The 22,906-nt window shown below is 48.5% G+C and overlaps 1 protein-coding gene across 4 annotated transcripts in view; it reads left to right on the forward strand.

Moving 5' to 3' along the window:
* Nucleotides 1-22,906, forward strand: part of NTRK3 (neurotrophic receptor tyrosine kinase 3) — a 233,977-nt gene that overhangs the window by 178,272 nt on the left and 32,799 nt on the right. For 2 of the 4 annotated variants that reach the window (XR_008823080.1, XM_056346662.1), the window contains exons 14-16: nucleotides 3,198-3,370; nucleotides 9,007-9,250; nucleotides 20,899-20,973. Coding sequence is in view for 2 of the 4 variants with exons in the window: in XM_056346662.1 (XP_056202637.1) it covers nucleotides 3,198-3,370; nucleotides 9,007-9,250; nucleotides 20,899-20,973 (492 nt within the window). In the remaining 2 variants the exon portion in view is untranslated. The remainder of the gene's footprint in view (nucleotides 1-3,197; nucleotides 3,371-9,006; nucleotides 9,251-20,898; nucleotides 20,974-22,906) is intronic. The other 2 variants (XM_056346663.1, XR_008823081.1) reach the window with 2 other exon arrangements.

Consider the following 22,906-nt stretch of genomic DNA (forward strand, 5'->3'; position numbering starts at 1 on the left):
GCACCTTTCACCTTGAGACTGGTTAAAGCCGAGCTAGCACAGCTACCCATATGATTAATTGCCTGATTACATGGCTGGTACTTGCCTATCAGTGTCAGCCATCCCTTATGTGATCCTGTCTCTCAAGTCTCTTCTGAGTTTCATTTGCATGTAGGCAGAAACAGCATCCAAACTTGTTTCTGTTAATTGCTACTATGAGCTTATGTCTCCAGAGTGCCTTTCATCCTGCAAGATCATACAGATCCAGCTTTGGAGCAGGGCCTTGAAATCTGGCTTCTTGCCAGCTCCGAGAAAGGGGCAGGGCAAAAATCCCTCTAATTTGGGCCACATTATAAATCTTGGGGAGGCAGGGGGTGGGTGGGGTGGGGGGTGGGGGGGGGGGGGTGGGAGGAAAAAAGTAAAGGCTTTACATATTAAGTTGAGATTTGGCTGTATTTCCTGAAGATCTCATGCTCCCTATGGAGGCTGAGAACTACCTCCCCAGTCTCTGCAGCTCAGGGCAGCAGCAGGACACGCTGGTGAAGGCAGCTGAGTCCGCAGCCCAAAGTCTGCCTCTGCTCTGCTCTCAGGGACTCCCTCCCAGGGCCAAAGAAAGTGGCTGTGTTACTCGGTTAAATGGGACTCAGATTTTCAGCAGATCTAAAGGTTGCAGCCCGAGTTTTGATGTGATGGCATGGACAAGCTTCCTGTTTTATTCAGCTTGCTTCTAAAAACATCCTAAGAAATGCATGAAAACTATGTTCAGCAAAGAGTGTTGAGGTTACAAAGTCAAGTACTAGAAATGCTGGAGGAGCTGCTGTTCAGGGCATGTCCTCTAAACGCAGATTTTTCATTTCTCTATGGGCTGCTCCATTGTGATGATCACTCCTGTGTGTGAGAGCTCCCGAGATGTGAGCGTGCTGTTTTTCACAGCCTCCCAGCAAGGTGCTGGGGTTGCATCATCCCCGTTTTGCAGAGGGCAGATGGAGAAGCAGGGAAACTGAAAGGATCCACTTAGGTGGAGGATGGAGTTACTGACCTGCCTTTCCAGCCCTACGGGCAACAGGTACCAGACCCACATTGAACCCTGCTGCAGCAATAAACACGTGGTGCTTGGGCAGACCTGGCGCTGATGCCGTGTGAGAGGGCATTTCCCAGGTAATGTTGGAACAACTGACACCTCGTGACAACAGCTGCAACCTGCAGATGCCGAGTGTCTTGCCAGATGTCACGCAGGAATTGTGTGATGGAGGCACAGATACAATGCACCCCAAACCTTCCTAGAGAGGCAGTTCAGTGGTTTTGCTGAAGTATCCCTTTTCTTCCTCCGGTCCTGGTTTTCTTTCCTTGTTCTACCACTTCCAGCTCCCCTTTCCCTCATTTCTAAATGCTTGGCTGTTGCAACCTTAATAATGTTAGGTTTTTAATATTTTGTGTGTGTGTGTGTGTGTGATATTTACAAACTTACAGTCCTAACACCTTGTAGAAATGATTGTGTGTGAAGGAGAGGAAACCTAAACTCGCTGCAGCTTGAAATATTACATGCAGGAAAAACAGGGAGAAAGAGTGATGGGGGAGGGGATTCTTTTCCGGGGGAAAAATAGGGTAGCATCTACATTATGAAGATATTAAATGACTAAAAGTAATAGTGTGCCTGAGATAAGGATGGATGCTTTGCCATCTGCACCGTGTAGCTAACATCCATCTAAATACCTCTAGCCAAGCTATCCCAGAGGACATAGCATTAAAATAAAATTATGCCATGTGACTGGCAGTTTGGGGGCAGAAGAAGGAGATGAGTCTGTGTCCTAAGGCTTGGGTGAAAGCCTCAGAGCAGATCTGCTCCGAGGGGGAAAAGCACCTGCTCTGGAGGATGCCCTGCTGCGCTGTGCCTGGCGTTGCATCCAGCAGTGCCGGGGACCCGCCGCGGGTGTGCTACCAGCCTGCTCGGCCCCTTCCCTTCTGCACAGCTTTCTGATGCTGAACGTCCCTTTTTGCACATAAATTGGAGCCTGCACATGCTGACGCCACCTCTCCCGTCCTCACGGGGAGATTGAAGGCATGGGGAAGAAGGGGCAGGTGTATTTGTGTGTAGGTAAGGGGAGAGACACCTAGCGTCCCCCACCACTGAGGGGGAACCGGTGCGCATCAGATTGAATCTGGACATAACTGGAACAAGTTGTCTTGAATCCTTTTCGACTCCTGTTAGGCTGCACAGTTAAAGCCAGAACTGGTACTAAACAGTCCCGGCATGTGGAGGATGGGGAGAATGAAACCAACATGCAGCAACTCAAAACCAGAATTGCTTCTTCATTTCCTTAAATGTTTTCAAAGACCGTGCTGATTCTCCTGGCCATCCCATCTCATCAAATGTTCTGGACTTCAACTATTTTACTAAGTGCCATCCCTCGGTACCCTGGGATGACAACATGCTGCTCTCAAACTAGCTCTGCGATGCAACTGCACAATAGTGCACGGACGAGCCAGAGTCCAACCCTGCGGAACTCTCCCCAGTCACCGGCTGCACCCACAGCAACATCTTCATAGCAACCCTGTGACGTCGGGCCGGTCCACACAGCCTGGAGCCTGCAAGCTCCCCTGCAACGGCAAAGTGGTGTGCTCAAATGTGGAAGATGAGATATTCTCAGTAAGGATACCGATTTCAGCATCAGTCTGCCAGGGGAGCTGTTATAAACAGCAGGGAATAAAAACATGATTTTAAAAATTATGAGAAAAGACTTGACAGTGTCCTTCTTCAGAGGCAGTTTGAAAAATCCACACAATAACTGCACAGCCAGGCAAATCCATCTTCTGAATAAAGGCAGTGTAGTCAGCTATTTCAAAATAAAAGACAGATAGCAAGGACTGGCTGGCTCAGGAATTTAATAATAATAAGATATGAAGCCATTCACCCCTAGGTCACCAGTACAAATCCTGCCCAAGCTGGGAATAATTGGAAGCTATTACCCTCTGAGGCATGTTTGCTGCTGCCTTGGAAATGAGTTGGGGAATCTGCTGGGCTGGTAACAACACGAACGAAACGCTGAGGTGGTGCCACCAGCACCTACCACCAGCCTTCCCAGTGCAACTGGTGCAAGTGGTGGCAGTGGTTTGTCTCCCCTCTTTTCCTCACCGGTTCTTCTGCAATGCTGTGGCCTATTTGTTCCTGCTTTGCCCTGACCTGAGCCCACCCTGTCCGTATGTGTCCCTTCTTTCAGGCGCTGAAGGACCCCACCTTGGCAGCCCGCAAGGATTTCCAGAGGGAGGCAGAGCTGCTCACCAACCTGCAGCATGAGCACATCGTCAAGTTTTATGGCGTGTGTGGTGATGGTGACCCGCTCATCATGGTCTTTGAGTACATGAAGCATGGTGACCTGAACAAATTCCTGAGGTATGTGCGAAGGAGGGCACAGGAGATACTGTACAGCTGCTCTGCAGCCTCAGTGTGGCTTGTTATGCATGTGGCTTGTTATATATGGTGCACTTGCGGTGCACCGGCGACACCATTACTGCATGGATGCTGGTGAGCTGAGTAATGATGGCCAGCTGTTCCAAGGACAGCTGCTAGGAGATGATGGTCCTCACCAGATTTGGTGCTTTATTAGCCCTGTCCCAGCATTTCCTCTTAGATAGTCCCAGGGACAGTCCCTGTGAGCTATCGAAACCAGACTTCTCCCACTCCAGCAAGTCTGAAGCTGCAGGAAGGGTGACTGCAATCCCTCCTTGCCCTGGGTGGGTAGAAGGACATGAAGCCATGGCTGTCAGCAGCTCCAAGTCCCATACACCCAGCAAAGCCATGCCCTGCTGAAGCAGGAAGGCCGCTTGTCACCACTCCCCATGTCACCCAGTGCCTGGTTCAACAGCACAGGAATCAAAGTACTCTTCTGAGAAATTTGCTGGAGCCCTTGGTATAATTGGTATTCTGGGCATTTACTGATCTCTAGTTCTCATTCCTATATTCAGAAAAGACCTGAGAAACATTGGAAGGGTCTCGGGTGGTGCCTGCGGAGTCCATCCCTGGTCCTTGCTCCCTAAGCCTCATCAGACAGAGTTTCTGACTGAGATACAGAATAGCCTAACCTGTGGCACCACGCTACTCAAGAAGCCAGGCGAGGCCTGACAAAGTGCTGTAATTGCCTTCCCTGCCTCTAGAGAGATGCAAATTGCCGGAGTGTCTCCCCCCTCCCCAATCATCACTCAGCCATTTCATCAGTGCGACACAGATCATTTGTGTGCCCTGAATCCGCCAGCGCTGAGGGGCAGGGAGCAACCGTGGGAGGATGTTTGTGGTGCTGTTCTCCCACGATACAGAAATTACGCTCCGAAACATGCGTGCAAGTGGAGTGGTACTTACCTCTTGAAATAATTAGTAGTTTTATTTCCCAGTATTTAGAAAATTGGACCCTTGGTATTTTCCTGTTTTGACTGCTAAGTGTGAACAAGTTTGCAGCAGGAACAAGACGCTTGAGCACAGCAGGTCTAGACCTGGCGTTGGGATACACTCGATTTTTTTCCCACCATCACAGTCTGTTTCTGACCAGGTAATACAGGTCCTTCCCTGAGGTCTTTATTTCTGAGCGATCAGCTCTACCACAAGAGCTATGGGGAAGAACTCCAGAGGTTTCTTCTTTCCTCTGCCAAGCAGTGCCAGCCTGCCTGCAGCTCCCGTGGGGCATTCGCAGGGCAGTGGCTGGGCTGGGAACATCCCTGCACTGGTTTCCCTCCTTATTTTGTCATAGTTGTAGGTAGATTGAATACGATTTTATAGCTCAGACCCTGTCTCAGGCTCTGGGTAGTTGTCACCCTTGGCAAGGTAGGACAAGTGAAGGCTGATGCTATGCTAGCTTTGCAGAGCTCCTCAGACCCACATTCAAGGGGGAGCAACCTTGCTTACTCTAAGAGCCTCTCTCCTGGCACGCTGTCTTGCAGGGACTCAGTGCCCCCCTAGCAGCAGTGGATTAAGCTCTGCCTACAGGCACGAAAGCCGTGCATTGGCCTGAAATGGTGTTTAGTGCAGGCTGGAGATGCAGCATTAAGGACAGAGCCTTGGCCTCGTGACTGGAGCGTGAGAAGCTGTGTTCCTGAAGTGCTTCACAAAGAAAAGCAGAAAATTGACCCATCTTTTTTCCTGGCAGAATCAGCAACTTTCTTCTCCTTGGAGGAGATAGACATTACAGCTGAGGCATAGCCTCCTTCACTGCTCTAGTTCACCGTCCAAACCACGCTGTCTTGCTGTCTCAGAGAGATCTCTTGTGCCCACTGCCAATGCCTTGTGGAATTGTTTCACGCAACAGTGTGCTCCTAAGGCTGATATCATGCTGGAGCCATGGACCCCCTCACCCCCATGTCCCAACACTGCCTTGGGACTTATCTGAGAAACAGTCTGGCCTCCCAGAGCCTGTCCTGGTGTCACTGGAGAAGAAAGATCCTTGTTGTATTATCTTTGGCCGTTATGACGGAAAAGATATTTTCCAGATGTGTGGTCCCTGGGATTGCAGCCTCTCATCTTCCAGCTGCATTTAGCTGCCAGCTTCTCCTTTGCATGCAGCTATGAGCTCCCTTCTCTGCATGTTGGTGTGTGATAGGCGGTGAAATCCCTTTGTGTCCCAAAGGAAGCTGGCTTTTGGGACAAGGGTGCATATAGCCAGCAAACGGGTACTCAAAACGCCTAAGAGAGCGTATAAAAAAAAGCCTTGGGCTTTGTTTGTCAGGTCAGATATCTGCTCGTGGGAAACTCTGGGGGACAGGGGCTGCCAGGGGGCCAGAGAGGGTTGGTGGTGCAGGAGTGCCTGGCATCCTTCAGCAAGCAGCTTTTATTGTGGCATGGTTCACCAGCCCACAGCAGGAGAGGGGAGCTCGCAGGCTCTGGAGGCCAGGGACACTGGGAGTCTGTAGGAGACACTCAGACGGACTTTTCCCAATTGTAACTGCAGAAATCGGAGAAGTGGTAAAACAGAAGAGGTTTGCTTTAGACCCAGTTTCCTTGAGAAAAGCACAATAAATAAATCCCCCTAAGTGTTGTTAGATCTTTGTGTGCTTCCCAGAGAAGGGAATTTTACTGGTTTGTAAAATGAACTGGTGTGGCAAGGGGAAGCACTAGGATCAAGACCTACCAGCTGGATTAGAGGTGGCATGTATTGGGATGGCTCCACATGCCTTCCAGGGCCCTGGCGTGTAAGATCATTGCTAGTGGTGCAACAACTTACTCTGCTGTCTGCACCGGGGGAGTCTGCAATCATGGTGTCCGCGCTAATAGAAACGGGATAGTGAAGAGATCCTGCCGTGGAGAAACAGGGGCATGCTCTCCAGGGAGCGTGGTGTCCCTAGGGCTGGTGCACACAGGGGCTGAAGGCTGCCTGTAGGTTGTGTGTGTGGCAAGGCTGGGTGCTCCTTGGCACACAGACCCGCTGCTCGGGAGTCTGCAGCAACTGCCTTCTCCCTCTGCTCACCACCTATGTTCATTGCTTCCTCCTTTTCCTTCCATCACTGGCTTTTTAGTGTTTGTTTTCTGTCTGTGACAGTAGCAGGTTTGAAGTAGGGATATTTGAACATTGCCATTACAGACCATCTTTGCAGTCTATAGTAAGTTGTTGTCATTTGCTGTTAACTCAGACAGGCAATAGATGTTGTTAGAAAAGTTGCAAAGTTCTGATGTTTCTGTGTCAGCCCTTCCAGTGAAGCAGCCCCACAGTCAGACTGTCTTGGGACAGAAAGAGGAATGTCAGCAGAGGAAGCCAGAGGGGTGATTTTCTTCCCCACATTGACAAAAGCCTCCATGACTCCATAATGGAAAAAAACCCCAAGAGTTCTTTAACAGGAGATCCACCCAATTTTATAGCCTCTCTATAAAACCGAATAAACCCCTTCCCCCAAGAAAAGATGGGCAGGTCCTTCTCATATTCTCTGTAGGCTTCTTGACACAACTAAATGTAATAATATCCTTCCTGTTAATCTCATAAATGTGTTGATACTTCGTTCTTCTGGACTATAATCATGTAGGATGGAGAAAGGGGGGGGGAAAGAAGTGTATGTACTATATAGGACATACCGAGATGTATCCTATATAGTAGGATGTACAAAGAGCCAGTGAAATAAAGGCGTCGGCTGGCTATTTTTTAAACATCGCCTGTTCTTTTCAGACACACATTTCTTTGGAGCCCATTACTGTATTTGGAAAAGCTGGCAGTAATGAGATAGTAATATATCCTTCATTTCTCACCTAGGAATGTTTACCTTTGATGACAACAGGTATCAACTGCAGCTAAATATGGTGTAACTGCAAGGCATGACTGGTACAAACTGTTCGCCACAGTTTTAGAAGCTATTGTTTGTCCTGCTTTGCTGTTTTTAGCTACCCTGCTCAGTCCTGGCTCAGCTTCACCTGCTGTCAACGTCTGTTGTCACCACCAGGTAATTTCCTGGGGTAAACCCATCTGTGGGCTGTTTAAATAAGACATCGAGCAGTCATTTCTGCATACACTCTTCTACAGCTTCTCCTTGCCCTCAGCAGTTCTACCAGCGTGATGCTGCTCCCACCATGTCCAAGATGCCTCCGGCAGCCCCAGCCCTGCTGCCCACAGTGCTGCTCCCAGCCAGCTCATCCCGCATTCACCGCAGCATCACCCACTCATGGCTCACAAAAAAACACTCCTGGCTCCCAAGCGCTCATTTCTGGAGTTCCTCTCCTCTTCCAGCTGTCCCTTCTACCAGCAGGGACCTTCAGAGCCATGTTCCCAGTGGTAGGGCAGCAGGAGGTAGCTGAAGAGGGGGGGCATTTGAAAAACTATCAGTTGAACCCCAAACACCTGGGTGCTAATCCCTTTGGGGCATCCTCAAGTCCAACAGAGCAGTCAGGGAACAGAGATGAAGGAGGGAAACAGTTTGGATCTTGCTGTGCACTGTTCGGTCCCATGTCAAGAAGGAGGGAAATCTCTGTATGTGCAGTTTCAATTTGCTGCCTCTCTCTGGGGTTATTGCTGATGACAGGGGTGAAATGCCAAGAATCGTTTCAAAGAGAACAGTATGAAAGCCTCAAAGGAAATACTGTGCTGCAGTCTTAGTCACAAGGAGGAAGGTCACAGCAAAATCTCTTGCTTTTCCCTAAATATGAGGGCTTTTGTTATTCCACCTTCACACAGGCTACCACAGGGTGAGCTCTACCAGGGGAAGAGACATCACAGAGGGAGTACGGCAAAGACAGGCTGGGTACACAGCCAGGAAGGGTACTAAAAAGGGGACAGGACAGGAATGGGACTGACCTTAAGTCCTGCATTTACAATGCACTTGGTTCAGCAAACTATTTCCTTTTGTTGCTCAGGATGTTCTCTGCATCTGCTGACATCCAGGTCTAACCTTTGCACCTGTGCTCGTGCCTTCACAGTTCACGGTACCTGTGTTACATCTGGGATAGCTTATGGTACAAAAGGTATTCTCCAGCCATGAAGCTGCTGGTGTTCCTCTGAAACCTTTTCTATGATCTCTGGCTGTATTGATATCAATCAGGGGGTGGCTGGTTGGTCATACAGTGTTTGGAGGAAATAGAGGAGGTTGGTTGGAACTAATAAAGATACTAAGTAGCAAGAGTATGATGGCTGTGGAGGAAAAGGGGGTGATATCTCTTCCTTTGGGAAGGTTTCCAAGGTGTAAGAATTAACTGGAGCAAATGTAAATATCTGGAGCCTCATTAGTTTTGCATAGGTCTTGCCAGAGAAGAATGTCCAAGTTGCATCAAGCCAATGTTCCCTCTGTCTTGGCAGTCTGTCTCTACCTGTAGCTGTAAGAAGTTGTTTGCAGCAGAGTAAGGATAGGATAAGGATATATGGTACCCACTCACACCCCGAATGTTCCCCCAACCTCCTGCTCTCTTAAGCTTTTCTTTTTTTCTTTCCACTGGAGCTGTGTGTACATCCTCACAGTGCAGCTGGGAGCTAGTCCCCACCCCAGCAGGAACAGCGACAGTGTGGGATTCCTGTCTCCTGCTCACTTTTGAGACCCAACTCTATGCTTTTTGCTTCTTCCTCCCTATAGGGCACATGGCCCAGATGCTATGATCCTCGTGGATGGGCAGCCGCGACAAGCCAAAGGGGAGCTAGGGCTATCTCAGATGCTCCACATCGCTAGCCAGATCGCCTCTGGAATGGTGTACCTTGCCTCCCAGCACTTTGTCCATAGAGACCTGGCCACCAGGAACTGCTTGGTCGGAGCCAACCTGCTGGTGAAGATTGGAGACTTTGGGATGTCAAGAGATGTCTACAGCACTGATTACTACAGGGTAAGGCAGCTCCAGCACAGTCTGATGCTCAGAGCAAAGGGAGACTAGGAAATGTTACAGTAAATCAGTTTTTGGAGCTCTTGGGCTCACTCACTTGGTTATTCCCTCACTGAAACACGCACACAGGTGTTGATCAGGCATCCCTGAGTCCTTATTCCTTTTCAGTCCTGGGCATGCTTGTAGCTCAGACATCCATACAGATGCCTACACACAGAGCTCTCTGTGATACCCCAGCACACAGTCACACGCTTTGGGATGGCTCTGAAGTCATCCCATTCTTTCCTCCTATTTTTTCTCCCTCTTATTTGAAGACCTTGATAAATTAAAAGTAATCCAAAGAGATGACAAAGACTACAGACCGTGACCTCTGGTGTTAGATTAAAGAAACTTAATACAGGGACCTAGAGAAAAGGCAACTGAAAGACTGACTGATAAGTGCCTAAGATGTGGAAGAGGAAATAATAGGCAATTTGGGTTCAACCTCAATACATTTTTTTCCAGCAGGGTCATCATTTAGACAAAGGAATAATTTGTCAGAGGTAGGTTGCTGAGGGTCTGTCATTAAAGAAGTTCAGGAAGCAACTAGATAAAAATGCCTGGGTTTAGTGCAGAGGCTAATCCTGCACTCGTCTCTGGGGACAGACTCAATGACTCAGAAATGCCTTTCCAGCCTTTTCTGCTGTGATTTGTGCTCGCACTGTCCCCTTGTCTTGCACACTCCCTTTGTACCTGTCTGCACGGCCCTATGTGCCTGGGATGGCAGCCTCCCTGGGGGGGACAGCCTGTTTCTCACCCTTCCTCATCTACAGGAGCATCTGTGATGTGCAGAGCGTTTGAAGCACACTGGAGCAGGCATTTGTTGCTGGGCCATCCACCAGCAGGGAAGGGCTTTTCAGGCAAAGGAGCAGTGGTTTCTAGCTTGATGCTTGGACTAAGGCGGGTTTACTTCTTGTTGCAACATGGATGTTTGGCTTTGAGGATGATTTCTATCAGCTACCCTAGAAAGGGTTGACCTGAGGTCTTGATCTGATTCAGAAGGTTTTCTTTATAAGATAGGCAGCTGTCAAGTGGAGTTACTGTGTTGGGGAGGAGGAAAAATGTGACCAGATTTCTGCTGAGACATATCACATCTCCCAGCCCAGGACACTGGCTTATCACTAAGTTTAATTACTAGTGAGGGAGCCAATCTTCACCTTGCAGCACAAGAGCCCATGTTGGGAAAAGATCTCGGTGCAGTTACTGGGCAGTGATGAGGGAAGAGAGGTGGCTATGACCCCATCACTGATGAAACTTCAGGAAGGAAAGAGTAAGAAAGAGCCCAGGGGAGGATGAGAAGCGGCCCACACCATCACCCATGCTCTTGCCTGCCTCCTTTCCTTCAGCTGTGTTAGATCTACCCCAGCCACAGTCAGTGTCAGACCGCTTGAGACAATCCCAGCCAAGCTTGTTCTCCTGCAGCACTGAGAGCTCTCTGTGCAATGGGAGAATTTGCTGCTGCTAACATGTGAAGGCTGGGAGGGGGCCCCAAAACCTGAGAACTGATATGATCTCTACAGTCTAGTTTTTTGTTGTGGGCGTTCTTGTCCTCTCTGTAGTGGTGTGTTGTAGACCTCATCCTGTGTGTGCAAAACACTTTGCTGAGGATTGCTCCATGGTATCTCGTGCAGTGTTGTAAGGCTTTTTAGTGATTTTTTCTCTGCTAACACAAATTGCCATGTGTGACCAAAGTAGTAACTGGTTGTCACCTGTTTACCAGAGCAAGAGCTGAGCTGCAGACCAGCACAGCCTGTTGTTCTTAGTTGATTTTCCTTTGTCTGTTTTCACTGACTTTTTGTACTTCTGAAACCCTTGATCAGTTAGACTGTGGTCTGCATGCATGGAGGCTTTTTCTCCAAAAGTCCAAAAAAGGGTCCTAGCATAATAAGGTTCTGATTGCCCAAATTTACATTGGTGGCAGGAGGGGCAGAGGGTTTATATGACTTGCCCAAGGCCAAAGCAGAATTCGGTGGCGGAGCTGGGCAGCCCACCCAGGCTGTATATCCCCCCCAGCAAAAAGCAGGGGCCAAGTGCTCTTCATCCCTTCTCCAGCCACAGCCCAACCACACTCCTCCCAGCACATGAGAAGAACCCAAATAGGTTCATTTCTCAATCTCCTTCTCTAATCACGACCTTGTGGGACATGTTTACCAGGAGAGCACACAGAGCTGATCGCGTTATTCAGCCTCATGGCTATGTGACAGTCTCTGTCCTTCCCCATGCACCCCTGTCTCGTACCTGTCCTCTTCTCTCCCTGTGCCTTTGCACGGAACTGCTGCATTCATTCTCTGCAAGAACTGCTGTAAAATTTGGTGTCTCTGGACTGGGAAATCTATTTGGTTTCTGTGTGGCAACCTGCACTTCTAAGTTCCCTATGAACAAGAGCAATCAAGCCTTTGAGCAGAAACCTGCTTGTGACACTAATGAAGCCACATGGGGCTCATGTGAATTGACTGTGTTAGACTTGTAACTCTGGTATCTAGAAGCAGCATTTGCTTTCTCCTGCAAATGTAGGTGAGAAAAACTATATAGCTTCGCAACAGTTGTGCATTTGTGCTCTGTCTTCCTCACAGTCTTAATTCCTAACATCCCCATTCCTTGCATGAAAACTGGCTCTTCAAGGCTCCTGAGACAATCCCTTTAAGTGCACAGGCCTATCATAAAATTCACCAAGGTATCCTAAGTGAGGGCTTTTGAATGGATATAGACAGAGAGAAAAGGAGCCCAAGTGCAAGAACCAAACTGCTCCTGGGTCTCACCTATGTAAGATGGAGATGTGGCTGAAGAGTTGAACTTTGGAACTCTTTGGTGTTGTCCATGGTTATATCTGCAGCCTGCCCGGTGAAATTCCCAAGTCCGATTCTCAGTGTTTGTGCACAGCAGCTTTCCCCTGCTGACAGCCTGCCATTCCCACCAGTAGGACCTGGAGCAAAGTTCTGCTTCAGGTGATTTCTAGAGAATACTGCGTGGTGTATCTAAGCTGCAGCCTAGGGAAAATACTATAATTTGTCATTTTCTGGGAACACAGTGAAGGATTCCACCTCAAAGCTGAGACAAAGTGACAGGTCTGGAGCTCTCTGCAAGCAGACTCACTTCAGTCCACTGGGTCCCCGTGTTTGCTCTTGCCCAGGCCCCATGAGCATGGATAACTGGGCACGTGGATATGTAAGCATGTTCCAGGCTGAGGATTAGCTCCTAGCCATTTCCTTTCTTTCCCATTTTTAATCTTTTAAAACAAAGAAAGAACACCATCTGGCTCCTGCATTTGTGGGATGCTAAAGTGCTTTAACAAAGGTGAACTGCTTAATTTCCTGTTACACATTTGGATACAGAAACCAAACATTTGTGTAACAAAAGCAGCAGAAAGGCTTGTTTCCCCTCTCCACGAGGCTCTCCATGTTCTGCCTGAAGACAGATGCGTCCTTTTCCTTGTACATCACAGAGGGATCCTGTCAGCTGTTGCCTTTAAACCTTCTTTCAACAAGACAGGATGGAGAGACGATGGTTGTGGAGGTGGTGGGGAGAGGTGGAGCAGCATCTGATTAGAAAGCGGAGGAAAGTGGAGGGACTGGGGAGATGGAGAAGTAGCCCAGCTTCTGTGTGAAGAGTAAAGGCGGGGATGCTGAAGAAGCATTTCTGTGATGTGTTGTGTAATGTGCTGTGCAATCTTTGGTGTGGGTCTCTGTGGGAAGGCAGGATGAAATATATCCATATCGGAGAGAAAAGATTTGGGCGGATTTAGTTTTCCTTGTTGTTTTCTTTAAAAAAATGTGTGAGTAGGCGATTTTTTTAGGTATGACTCAGGACTGTGACAGCAGGTGGTGGGACGCTGCAGGTCAGGGACATTGTGCCTCAGCCAAGTTGAATGTGTCATGGAGACTACAGCAAGTCAGCACATGGTGCCTGCCCAGTGCTGCCCAGGGAGCTGGAGGCTGTCACGGCGGCTGGGGTGGGGGCTGTCCAGAGCAGAGGGCATCACCAGAGCTGGGCTTAGGACCCCCAGCTGCTCTTTCACCCAGCAGACTGGGGGTTGGTTGCTCCCAGAGCCCTTCTGTGGCTCTGAACTCACCTGAGCTCCAATAAAACCCAGATCATTTTCCTTTTGTCCCCCAAAATGTGTAATTCAATTCCAAAACAAAATCGTGTGGCAGCTGTCCAGGGAAAGGGCACTACTTCTTCATCTTTAGAAGAGAACACAGTCTTAAATCGTAGTCAATGGTCCTTAATAACTTCCAAGGTAACATCCTGATGTGGGTGGGACATCAGCAGTGAAGACACATGTTGCATAGGGGAAGGATTTATGTAGGCATTAAACCTCATTAAGACAACCCTGTGGCCAGACCTCATGTGTCCTACCCTTCTGGCATCCTGCCCCAAATCCTGGGCTGGGCTTAAAATCACTTGGGGACTTAGCTCCATCCTTTCCTGGAGGTTTGTCCTGAGTGTTCTCCTGGTCACAGTTCATCGTGCAGAGGACACCTGCTTGTCAAAAAAAAGGCACATGCAGGATTTGCAAAGGGCTCCGAAAATACGTTTCTATTTCTAGCAACAGAGAGCTAAACATAATAACAAAAAATGCTCCCTGTTTCTGTGTCCTTACCACTCTGGAGCATTGTTTGGGTTTGGGAGAGACAAGGTTTGCAGGAAGAAGTAATATCTTTTAATAGAACATACGATATTGTTGGAGGGGGAAGAAGAATGAATTTTAGACACGTAAACCCTCTCTGAGCTCTTTTTTGTTTGTTTGGGTTTTTTTGGTTTGGTTTTTTTTTTTTTTCCCAGTAGTATCAGTTGGTTTAATAAAAGATTAATATTTCTTCCTATGAACCTTGGCTCTCACATCAGAACCAAAACATTTCTGCTATAACTTTGGCCTTAGGTCAGTGTTCTTTAAAAAGTCTAGGATCCCTCTGGCTGATGCCTCCTGCTGCAAAGTATGAAGGTTTACTGTGTAAACATTTTTTTTTCTCTTTCTTTAAAATGTCTAGCAAAACCCCTGCATTCTTGGTAATTTTCAGTACCCATTGTCAGGTTGCTTTCTGATGACCATCTCCCATCTAGACCATCTCTTATTTTAGTTTGTCTGCTCTGGAGTTCAGAATTGTTTTCTTTTTCCTGGGTACAGTCTGTTATTTTTCCAGTGAAGTTTCCATGCAAGTAATAGATCATTGGGGTTTAGCAGCTGCCTGAGTTGTACTCCTTTTGAAGCTCATTCAGCATGGTATTAAGACTAATACACCAACCTCATATTGAAAGTAGATTTGCTCTGACCCTTGCTCTCCTAGATAGAGGGTCCTTAAACAATCACACCATCATTGAACAGTGCTCTCTGTTCACAGCAGCTTTGAACTCTCTGGAGAGATTTGGCTGTACTCTCCCACCAGCATTTTTTGTGCATCCTTGCTAGGGCCCCTTAATGCCTGTGTGTATCCTTCAGTTGTACACCACCTACTTCCAAGTCCCCTGATGCTCTCTTCGTTGCTTTGCTGTCCATCTCGTGGAGCACGTTTGCAGCGTGGGAGATCAGTCCTAGGAGAGGGAAACTGCTGCCCAGCCCTGTTAGCACCAGGATGGAGCCCTGCAATGAGCGTGCTAGGGCTCTGCAGCATCGCTTACAAAGGGGAACGCGACAGGCAGAGGGGAGGAAAACTCCCTCTGAATTTCTGTCTGGGATATGTTACTGACTCACTTTGTGGGAATAAAAAAGCTGCCACCCTCAGGTTTTACAGTAGACCTGGTGTACACTAGCAGGGGTAGTCATCTCCAGAGATAGAGTGAGCCGGGTTTGGTGCACCCAGACCTTGTGCTCAGGCTCTGCTTCAGTGCCGATGGGTGGGGGAAGGAAAGCTCCGTCCCCGGCCGTGCTGGCTGTTGTGTGGGATCTTGTGTAACTGGTACAATGCGTGTGCCGCATTCAGCTTCCGACATCAGTACCATTTCTAGCACCAAAGCTGAGCATTGCCTTTTGTCTCTTCTACCCCTTCCCTGAGGTGAAAAACATAACACAGTACTCTTTCTCTATCCTTTCTGCTTGGGCATTGGGAAGGGTTTGTCTCTGTAAATATGTTCCGCTGAGGAAAGGACTTAGAAGTGAAAAGTACTTTAATTTTCTCCTGTACCAATTGGGATCCTGGAGACCATGTCTTGATTTGTCTACCTACATAAGTGAGTGCAAAGAAGTCTCGTAGTGACCTGGAGATGTGACCTGGGGTCCCCTAGTACTGATACAGATGGGCCAGCCAGGCAGAGCCACAGTCTTGCTATGTGCAGGACCCTGTACCTGCTGCTGAAAGTATTGCATGCCCGTCTCAGCATCTGTTTACCCCATGGGTCCCATCACCCCACCCCCTGATTTGTTGTTTCTTTCCTTGTTGTCATTGCCATCATTCCCTCTAGATGAAACCTGTTTCCCCATGAGGTGCAGGTGGCTCGTGCCGTGGTGCCTCACAGCTGCCCTGACTGGTGGTTTAGGGGCAAAAGAAGCAATTTCTCCCTACGTTGCAGTTGGGGGGGAAACAGGGGATGTGAGGGAACCACTCAATGTGGGTGCATGGGTTAAGTGTCTCTGTGCCTGTCCTGATATGTTTTGCGTGCAGGAAAAGTCAGTGTGATATTGAATGTCCTGGTCTTTGATATCTCTGTGGCTCATAAAAATCTCTGCAAATTGAATTTGCGGCACAGTAGCTTATCTCCTGGAAGGAAGATGTAACAGCATCATCTTGTGTTTTAGCCAGACATTTTTCCTCAACACTTCCCCATTTCTGCACTGAGGAAAGAACAAATGTTGAGTCTTTCTGTTTTTTTCCCTTTCCTCCTGTTCAAAACATTAAGAGCCCTTCACACAAAGCAGCTCAAGTACAGAAGAATTAATTGGGGAAATTAGGTTGTGTTGTACTTCTGGCATTTTCTCAGAAATGGTAACTACCCTAATTCTCTACCCTGCCAAGACCTCCACCTGCACCCTGTTTCCCCCCTCCCCTTTTCCTCACTGTATACCTGTCTTTCTCCTGCTTGAGTTGCTGTTTTCATGCTGCTGCCATTTATTTCATTTCAGTAATGAGAGGGATGTGGCAGGTGAAGAGCTCTCATAATCTCATGACATCTTCTTTGAAGCACAGGCACAAAAGAGCAGTTTGTTTTGGGGAAATAAAACCTCCCTGCTATGGTACTTGACCTCCACGCTCATCTCTTCTCACGCCTGGGATATGTCGCTGCTGCATTGCAAGTCATTTGGCTCAGATTTGTTGTTTAATATCGTCTCCATATTCATGCAAACACTGACCTCAATGCTTAACCCTTCTGTGTTCCCCTCAAACCACCCAAACCTTCACACACTTACTGAGAGCTAATCAAACTTACAAACTTTCAATCAAAGCTCAGCCCCACTCCCAAGCATTTGAATTGAGGCTTTTGCTTTCTCTCAATCATTGGATTTAGCTTCTTGATGGATTTTAACTGCTGGCTTTCCATTTGTGGAGGTCCTAGATGTAGCTGGATGGGGAAGAATTGTTTGTTGTTTGGTATTTCCTGGCCTAAAACACCTGGTGATGTACATGGGAGGTTTGGATTCAACGGTGATGCAGCGCTGGGTAGTAAAGTGGTGGGACTCCTCGTCTCAGGAGATGATAGATGGCTTGAAAAAAGTGTTTGAACAGAACTGTAAAAGCAAAGTAATGTATCAGAGGCTATCAAACACAAAATACTTCCCATGTTTTCAAGAAATCTCTGGGCCACTGATTATTAAGGACTGGAGGATATTGTGGGACATAGGCTGTGGCCTCTTCTGTTTCCATACTCTCCCCTATGCATCTCTGACTGAGGTCAGGGTCCCAGCTGGCAGGACTTTGGCTGCTCTTAAAAGCTGTCCGAACTGATCTCTGGGAGGTGAGGAGAGTACTGGGAGTAACCAGTGAAATGCTGGACCCAGGTGAGGGGTAGTGCTTAACTACCAGGAACTGGGAGATCCAGTTCCATTCAGAAAGCTGGGATTGTTTCTCAGCGTAGCCAGACTACCCAAGCCTGTTCAGCTCTGCTGTGAAAACTTGAGACAGCAAGTTCCCTGCAGGGATTTCAGGAGCCTTTTCCTTCCCATAAAACTTAACTAGGGAGGGCAGGACTCTTTCCTGTTTCAGTGTCCCCTGGGTGCAGCCAACAGATCCAGAGAGGCAAGAGAAGCTACTTGTGCTCCCCACCCATCCTTGAGTAGTTCCCCTTCTCCCCGCCTTGACTGTGAAACTGTCTTTTTCCCCTGCTCTCTAATTTGTATTGTTCAAGTGTGGTTCCCAAGCGCTTGCTGGAGGCTGCCTGCATGCAATGTGCTCCCTTCCTCCCGCTGTCCCCACTCTGCACATCCCATTAACCTGAAAGCTGCGAGATACATGGAAAAGAGCACAGAGCCTAGTTTGAGCCAGAGAGCCTCTCCCACAGTGGACATCCATCCAAAACGTGTTCCTTCGTGGTGTCACCAGACACAAGGAAGGATTTTGTACAGGGCAGGACAGAGAAACTGGTGGTTCCTGGGTTTTACCAAGGTGGTTTGATTTAAACTGTAGCTAGAGCAGAAGGTGGAGAACCATATGCCAGCAAGCTTCATTATTCCAGCCCCAGGTAGACCAGAAAGAGTGTGTGTGCTCCTGTGCACACAGAAATTAACTGTTCCTACTTTGGAAGGCACAGCCACTTACAATCAAGGGAGACTTGGATGAGTAAAACTCTCTCCTCTCAACTTACCTATGTTGTTGGACCCATTTCCTCACTGCTTCCCAGCTGGCCAGTGACCACCTCTTGCCTTCCCATCTGCAGGACCATGATCTCAGCTCTCCTTTACCATCGGGAGAGCCATGAGATCACACATCAGTCGGGAAAGGTGGGGAGCATCCCCAGATCTCAGTATGGTCAGCAGAAGGAACTCGAAGCAAAGAAGTTATAAGGCAGTTTAGTGGGAGCACGTATAAATTATGCCTTGCTTCAAGGCAAACGGAAGACCTTCCTAGAAAAATTAAGATGTAAATAGCTTCATCATACTCCTTAATTAAGATGTTTGCATGGAAAAAGCATTGCCTTTCTTTTTTCCTCCTGATTCCTGCATGGTCAGAGTTTCCACAGGCTTTCCCCGCCTGGTCCCCCCCTGTTTCATAGTCACAGCCACAGAGAGCTCCACCACAGCAGCTGGATGGAGAAAGCCCCTGTTTGCAAGCAGCTGTCTTTAATGCACAGGCTGTTTAGGGCTAGGCTGTCAAAGAGAGCATGTTCACTGCCCAATCAAGGGGCAACGATGCACAAAATTGCACACACACACAAAATAGGAATCTTTTCTTGGTGTGTGTCAAGCTTTGAACGCTTAAATGATTCCACCTCTCTCTTCCCCATGCAATTACTCCAGCAACACAGAAGATTGCTAAAGGAATTAGTGAGGGAAAGCTTTATGCTGCCTAATCAATATTATTCTGCTCAGTACAAGGCATCTTCCCCCCTCTGGCCTCAGTCATGTTCTCATTTGCCCTCTGAAGACACAAGTTCTCACTATGTCGGTGGTGGTGACCAAGAGGAAAACCAGCAGCATGTCTGCTGAAAATGTTTGTCATTAACAGAGTTTCTTCCTTGCATTAAAAAAAACCCAAACAGATGTAATACAGCCCTGCCAAAACCACGTGTCAGGGTTTTAAAGAGCCTTGCTGTGCAGGCCAGAAAGACCTTTTGTCTTCCTCAGTTGTATGGCCTTACAGAAATGGCCAGCAATCTTATAAGCAAAGACATGGGATGATAATTTTTCTGAGCATCACTGAGGCAAGATGCCAGATTTTATGGGCCACTAGACTGATCCAATATAGCAAATCCTGTGTTCCGCTGTGGATTCTGAGACCAAATTATCAATTAATGTGAAGCATTAAAAAATCCAAATCCTTTTTAGTTCCCTGCAGTCATTAGTGACAAGATACAATATCTATAGCTCAAATGCTTTGCCAGCATCCCCTGGCAGCAAGGCAGAAACTCCACTCCTATTTTTTCCAATACATACAAGGAAAACATATGAGATCAGTGGTTTTTACAGTCAGATTCGGCTGCCTCTTCATATTTACTTAGATGGAGGAATAAATCAGGTTTGGGTAACTCTCTGGGTTAGTTATTTGTTATTGGAATAAATGCATGGTAATAGATCTGACAGAGGAAGATGTTTCTCTTTCAGCTCTGTGTTTGAGGTAGAATTTGCTTTGTTCTGCACTATGTTATATTGATGGGTTGTTTTTTTTCCACTGCTGGATGACTTCATTTACTCTACTTCTTTCCAATGTCCATAGCTCTGCCACAGCTGTCTTTAGGATGTGGCTTTATGCGATAGATCTCTCTTTTCTTTTTCTCTAACTGTAACACTAATGCAGAGGCAATTTAAACAACCATCATGAAACCATTTCCTATGCTTTTCCCCCACCCATTTCCCACCTCAACCTTTTGGGAAGGGAGGTGAGTCAGTCATTCACGGGGCAATTCCCCAAGCGGAATGAGCTGTCGGCTACATTTAGCAGCTCAATTTTCACCTCTGGTGCGGAGTAGGAAGCTGCCCAGGGTGATGACTAGCTGGACACACCCTGAGGCCGTATTTTTGATATTCCCCAGGCAGATGTCAGCCTGAGCTCCTAAGTAGCACAGCCAGGAGTGTCCCCCCAAATCACCGTGCTCATCAACTGCCCTTTTGTCTTGGGAATTTGTCTCCTTTTTTGTCCCCGTGGGAACATGAACACCTTACTAGGAAGTCAGCAGCCCTTATGCTCCTCATTTACTCCTAATTTGCACACTGAGATCCCTGCCCCTTCTCGTCCCTCCCATTCCCCAAATCTTTCCTACTTTGATATGCTGGAAAATGTAGCGCTGTATTTTCTGCTTCTTCCCTTGTCCCCTCTGAAGGTTCAGTTTTGTGAGCGCTGGCAGGTTTATGGGTGATCAGAAGCTGTGGGATGAATTTTTTCCTTCCTCCCCCAACCTGTGACAGTACCAACGGGACGAAGACTTTTGGGGAAGCATAGGGTGATGTACGAGGTGCTTCACTGGGACATTTGGCCAACGATGCCCTTAACTCAGGCTACCCCGAGCTTAAGCCTGAGTAAAGACATCAGGTCTGGGTCTTGTTCTGCTGGAAGAGGCAGATGAGTCCCTGCACTGTGCCCAGGAGGGCTGGCAATGGGCAAGGAGCAGGATGCTTATGTACCCGATACAGAGGAGCCGCTCAAGCCCCCTAAAACTTCTCCTGTCTGGACAGGGACTCTGGAACCCCCAAGGAATGTGGCTTCACAGTCCAAGAAGAAGCTTCAGGAGGCCACCCCCCCACCCCTTGACTCTCACCCAGGTCACCCTCCCTCTGCACGAGGGCAGGTGATGGTGTGGGGTGCGAGGTGGTGGTGACCAGGGCCAGAGGGTCTCACCTGCCCCGTGCCCTCGCAGCAAGGGTTGTGCAGTGTTGGGATGTTGCAGCCAGCGAAAGACGTATGGTTCGGTTAAAGACATACCCTTTCCCTTCTTGTCCCCTTGCTTCATTCCCTCCATCCCTCCCTCCCTCTCTCACCCTTCCCTTCTCTTTTGTTTGTCTCCTTCCCTTGTTTTCACCCATTCACTGTCAGGAAGGGCCGCGTCCGAAGGGCCAGTTCAGCGCAGCGTGGCAGCGACAGAGACTGGCACCGCCGGCAGCTGCAACAGTGAGTGGATCTCGACCCCTGGGGCAGCTGGAAGCGGGGGACTGGTACCGCTTGAGCATGACATGACACGTGGGGTTGAGCAGCTTTGGGACTTGGTCGGGTCTAGTGCGTTTGGCAGCAAAGGGGCTCTTGTGTGTGATGGGAACTGCACGTGTTTCTACTGTAGTAACTCTCTGGGGCCTGTCTGTATGGTGAGATAATATGGGATGAATGCAATAGTCTTCAGTGCAGTCTTCCCCCGTGGGTGTCCAGCTGTCTCTGCACTAGTGGACGGTGTGTGCCGTCCTCTGGCTCTGATGGCACTGAGTGCAGCATGGTTTGCCTCTGTGCAGCTCAACCACTCCGCACCTCCAAGCAGGGTGGCATGTGCACTGCTCCCTGGGGACTGCCCCTGACTTGCATTGTCCTCTCAACAGTCCTTCAGATACCGTCAAATTGGCGCAGACTAAAACCAGACCATTGGACCAGTTGGACTGTCAGATGACAGCCCTGACGCCTTCTGTCTGCTGGTCTAGATGCAGCCTAGGTGTCTGCCCGGTGCCCGGTTGGGTGCTTGCAGCTGCGATTAGTGGATGTTAACCATCGCTGCTCCGCTGCTGCTCCCACCCCTTGCCTGGAGGTGCTCTAGCAGTGCAAAGGCGTTTTGGTTTGCCAAGGTGGTGGCTGATGGGAGCCATGTGAGCCAGCTGAGGGCTGGTAACACCTCTGTTGGCCCTGCTTTCTCTCCCACAGAGGTGGGCCACCATACTGTTGTGCTGGAGCCTCTGTGTAGTGATGCTCGGCTCGGTGGGTCCCCAGGTGTTGCAGCACTGCAGAAGCCACCGCTAGCAAGCTGCAAGGCTTCTAGAGGTGAACTGCAGAAGCCTGTGAGAGGGGCAAACATTGAACTGGATTGTTCTATAAGGTTTTGCTGCTGGCACACAAGGAAGTGCTCTGCTGATCCAGAAAGTTGGGGAGCCTTGTCTTGAGTTGGTTTTGGAAATGGATTGAGCGAATCCACCCAAAGACACTGTCTGTGTGGAGCAGTCATGACCCCTCTTAAATTAAGGCAGGAAAGTGATGGCTTCCTTACTTTATTTCTTAATAGCTCCCCCGTGCCAGCAAGCCCAGAGAGATGGTCATAAATATTTCCAAAGTAGCCATGACTGGGACAAGCTACCAGGGTCCCATGCCCCAAACCTCCCTGTGACATTGCTAGGGGAGGTGTATGCTCCTGGCCAGGTGATGGAGGACTAGCTGTCCCCCTGCCCAGCCTCCTCCCAGCATCCCAACACTTCTCCTGCCCAATCAGCGATGGGGGTTAAGTGAACGCCTACACGATGTTAAGGACCTGAGTGGATCCTGCGAAGTGCTGCTGGGATCCGTGACAGAACAGGGCTCTGGCAGTTCCCGACTGTTGCAAGGATCACACAGGAGTGTGAGTTCAGGTATTGCTGATTTTACAGAGGATATGTCAGCGGATAAGATGTGCTGCTGAAAGATTATTTTGTTACATTTATGCCTTTCTGAGCCAAAATTGAATTGCAGGGTGTGGATGGGAATTTAGTTCTAAGCACTGATGTAATTCTGTATCCTCAGCCCTGAGGGCAGTTTTTAAAAAATTATTTTCCCCTGTGCCCTGACACTGTTTTTTGCCTTTCAATCATGTCCTTATGACAGAACAAATACTGGGGTTGACCTTTGCAATGTGACATAATAATATGTGACTTCTTTATAGCTCTTTTCATCCAAAATGCTTGGCGCACTATGAATCTGATCCTGCAACCGTTTACCACTGAGCTTAGCACTCCCTGCTCCAAGCAGTCCCTGGGGAGGCCAGCGGAGCACTGACACACTGAAGTGCTATACCTGGTATTATTTGCAGGATCAGGCCCTGGAAAATTGTAGCCCGTGTCTGTGAACAGCCACATTTTCTAGACGGAAAGCATTGCCC

Source organism: Falco biarmicus, chromosome 7, assembly GCF_023638135.1.
Source record: "Falco biarmicus isolate bFalBia1 chromosome 7, bFalBia1.pri, whole genome shotgun sequence".
Taxonomy (NCBI): Eukaryota; Metazoa; Chordata; class Aves; order Falconiformes; family Falconidae; genus Falco; species Falco biarmicus.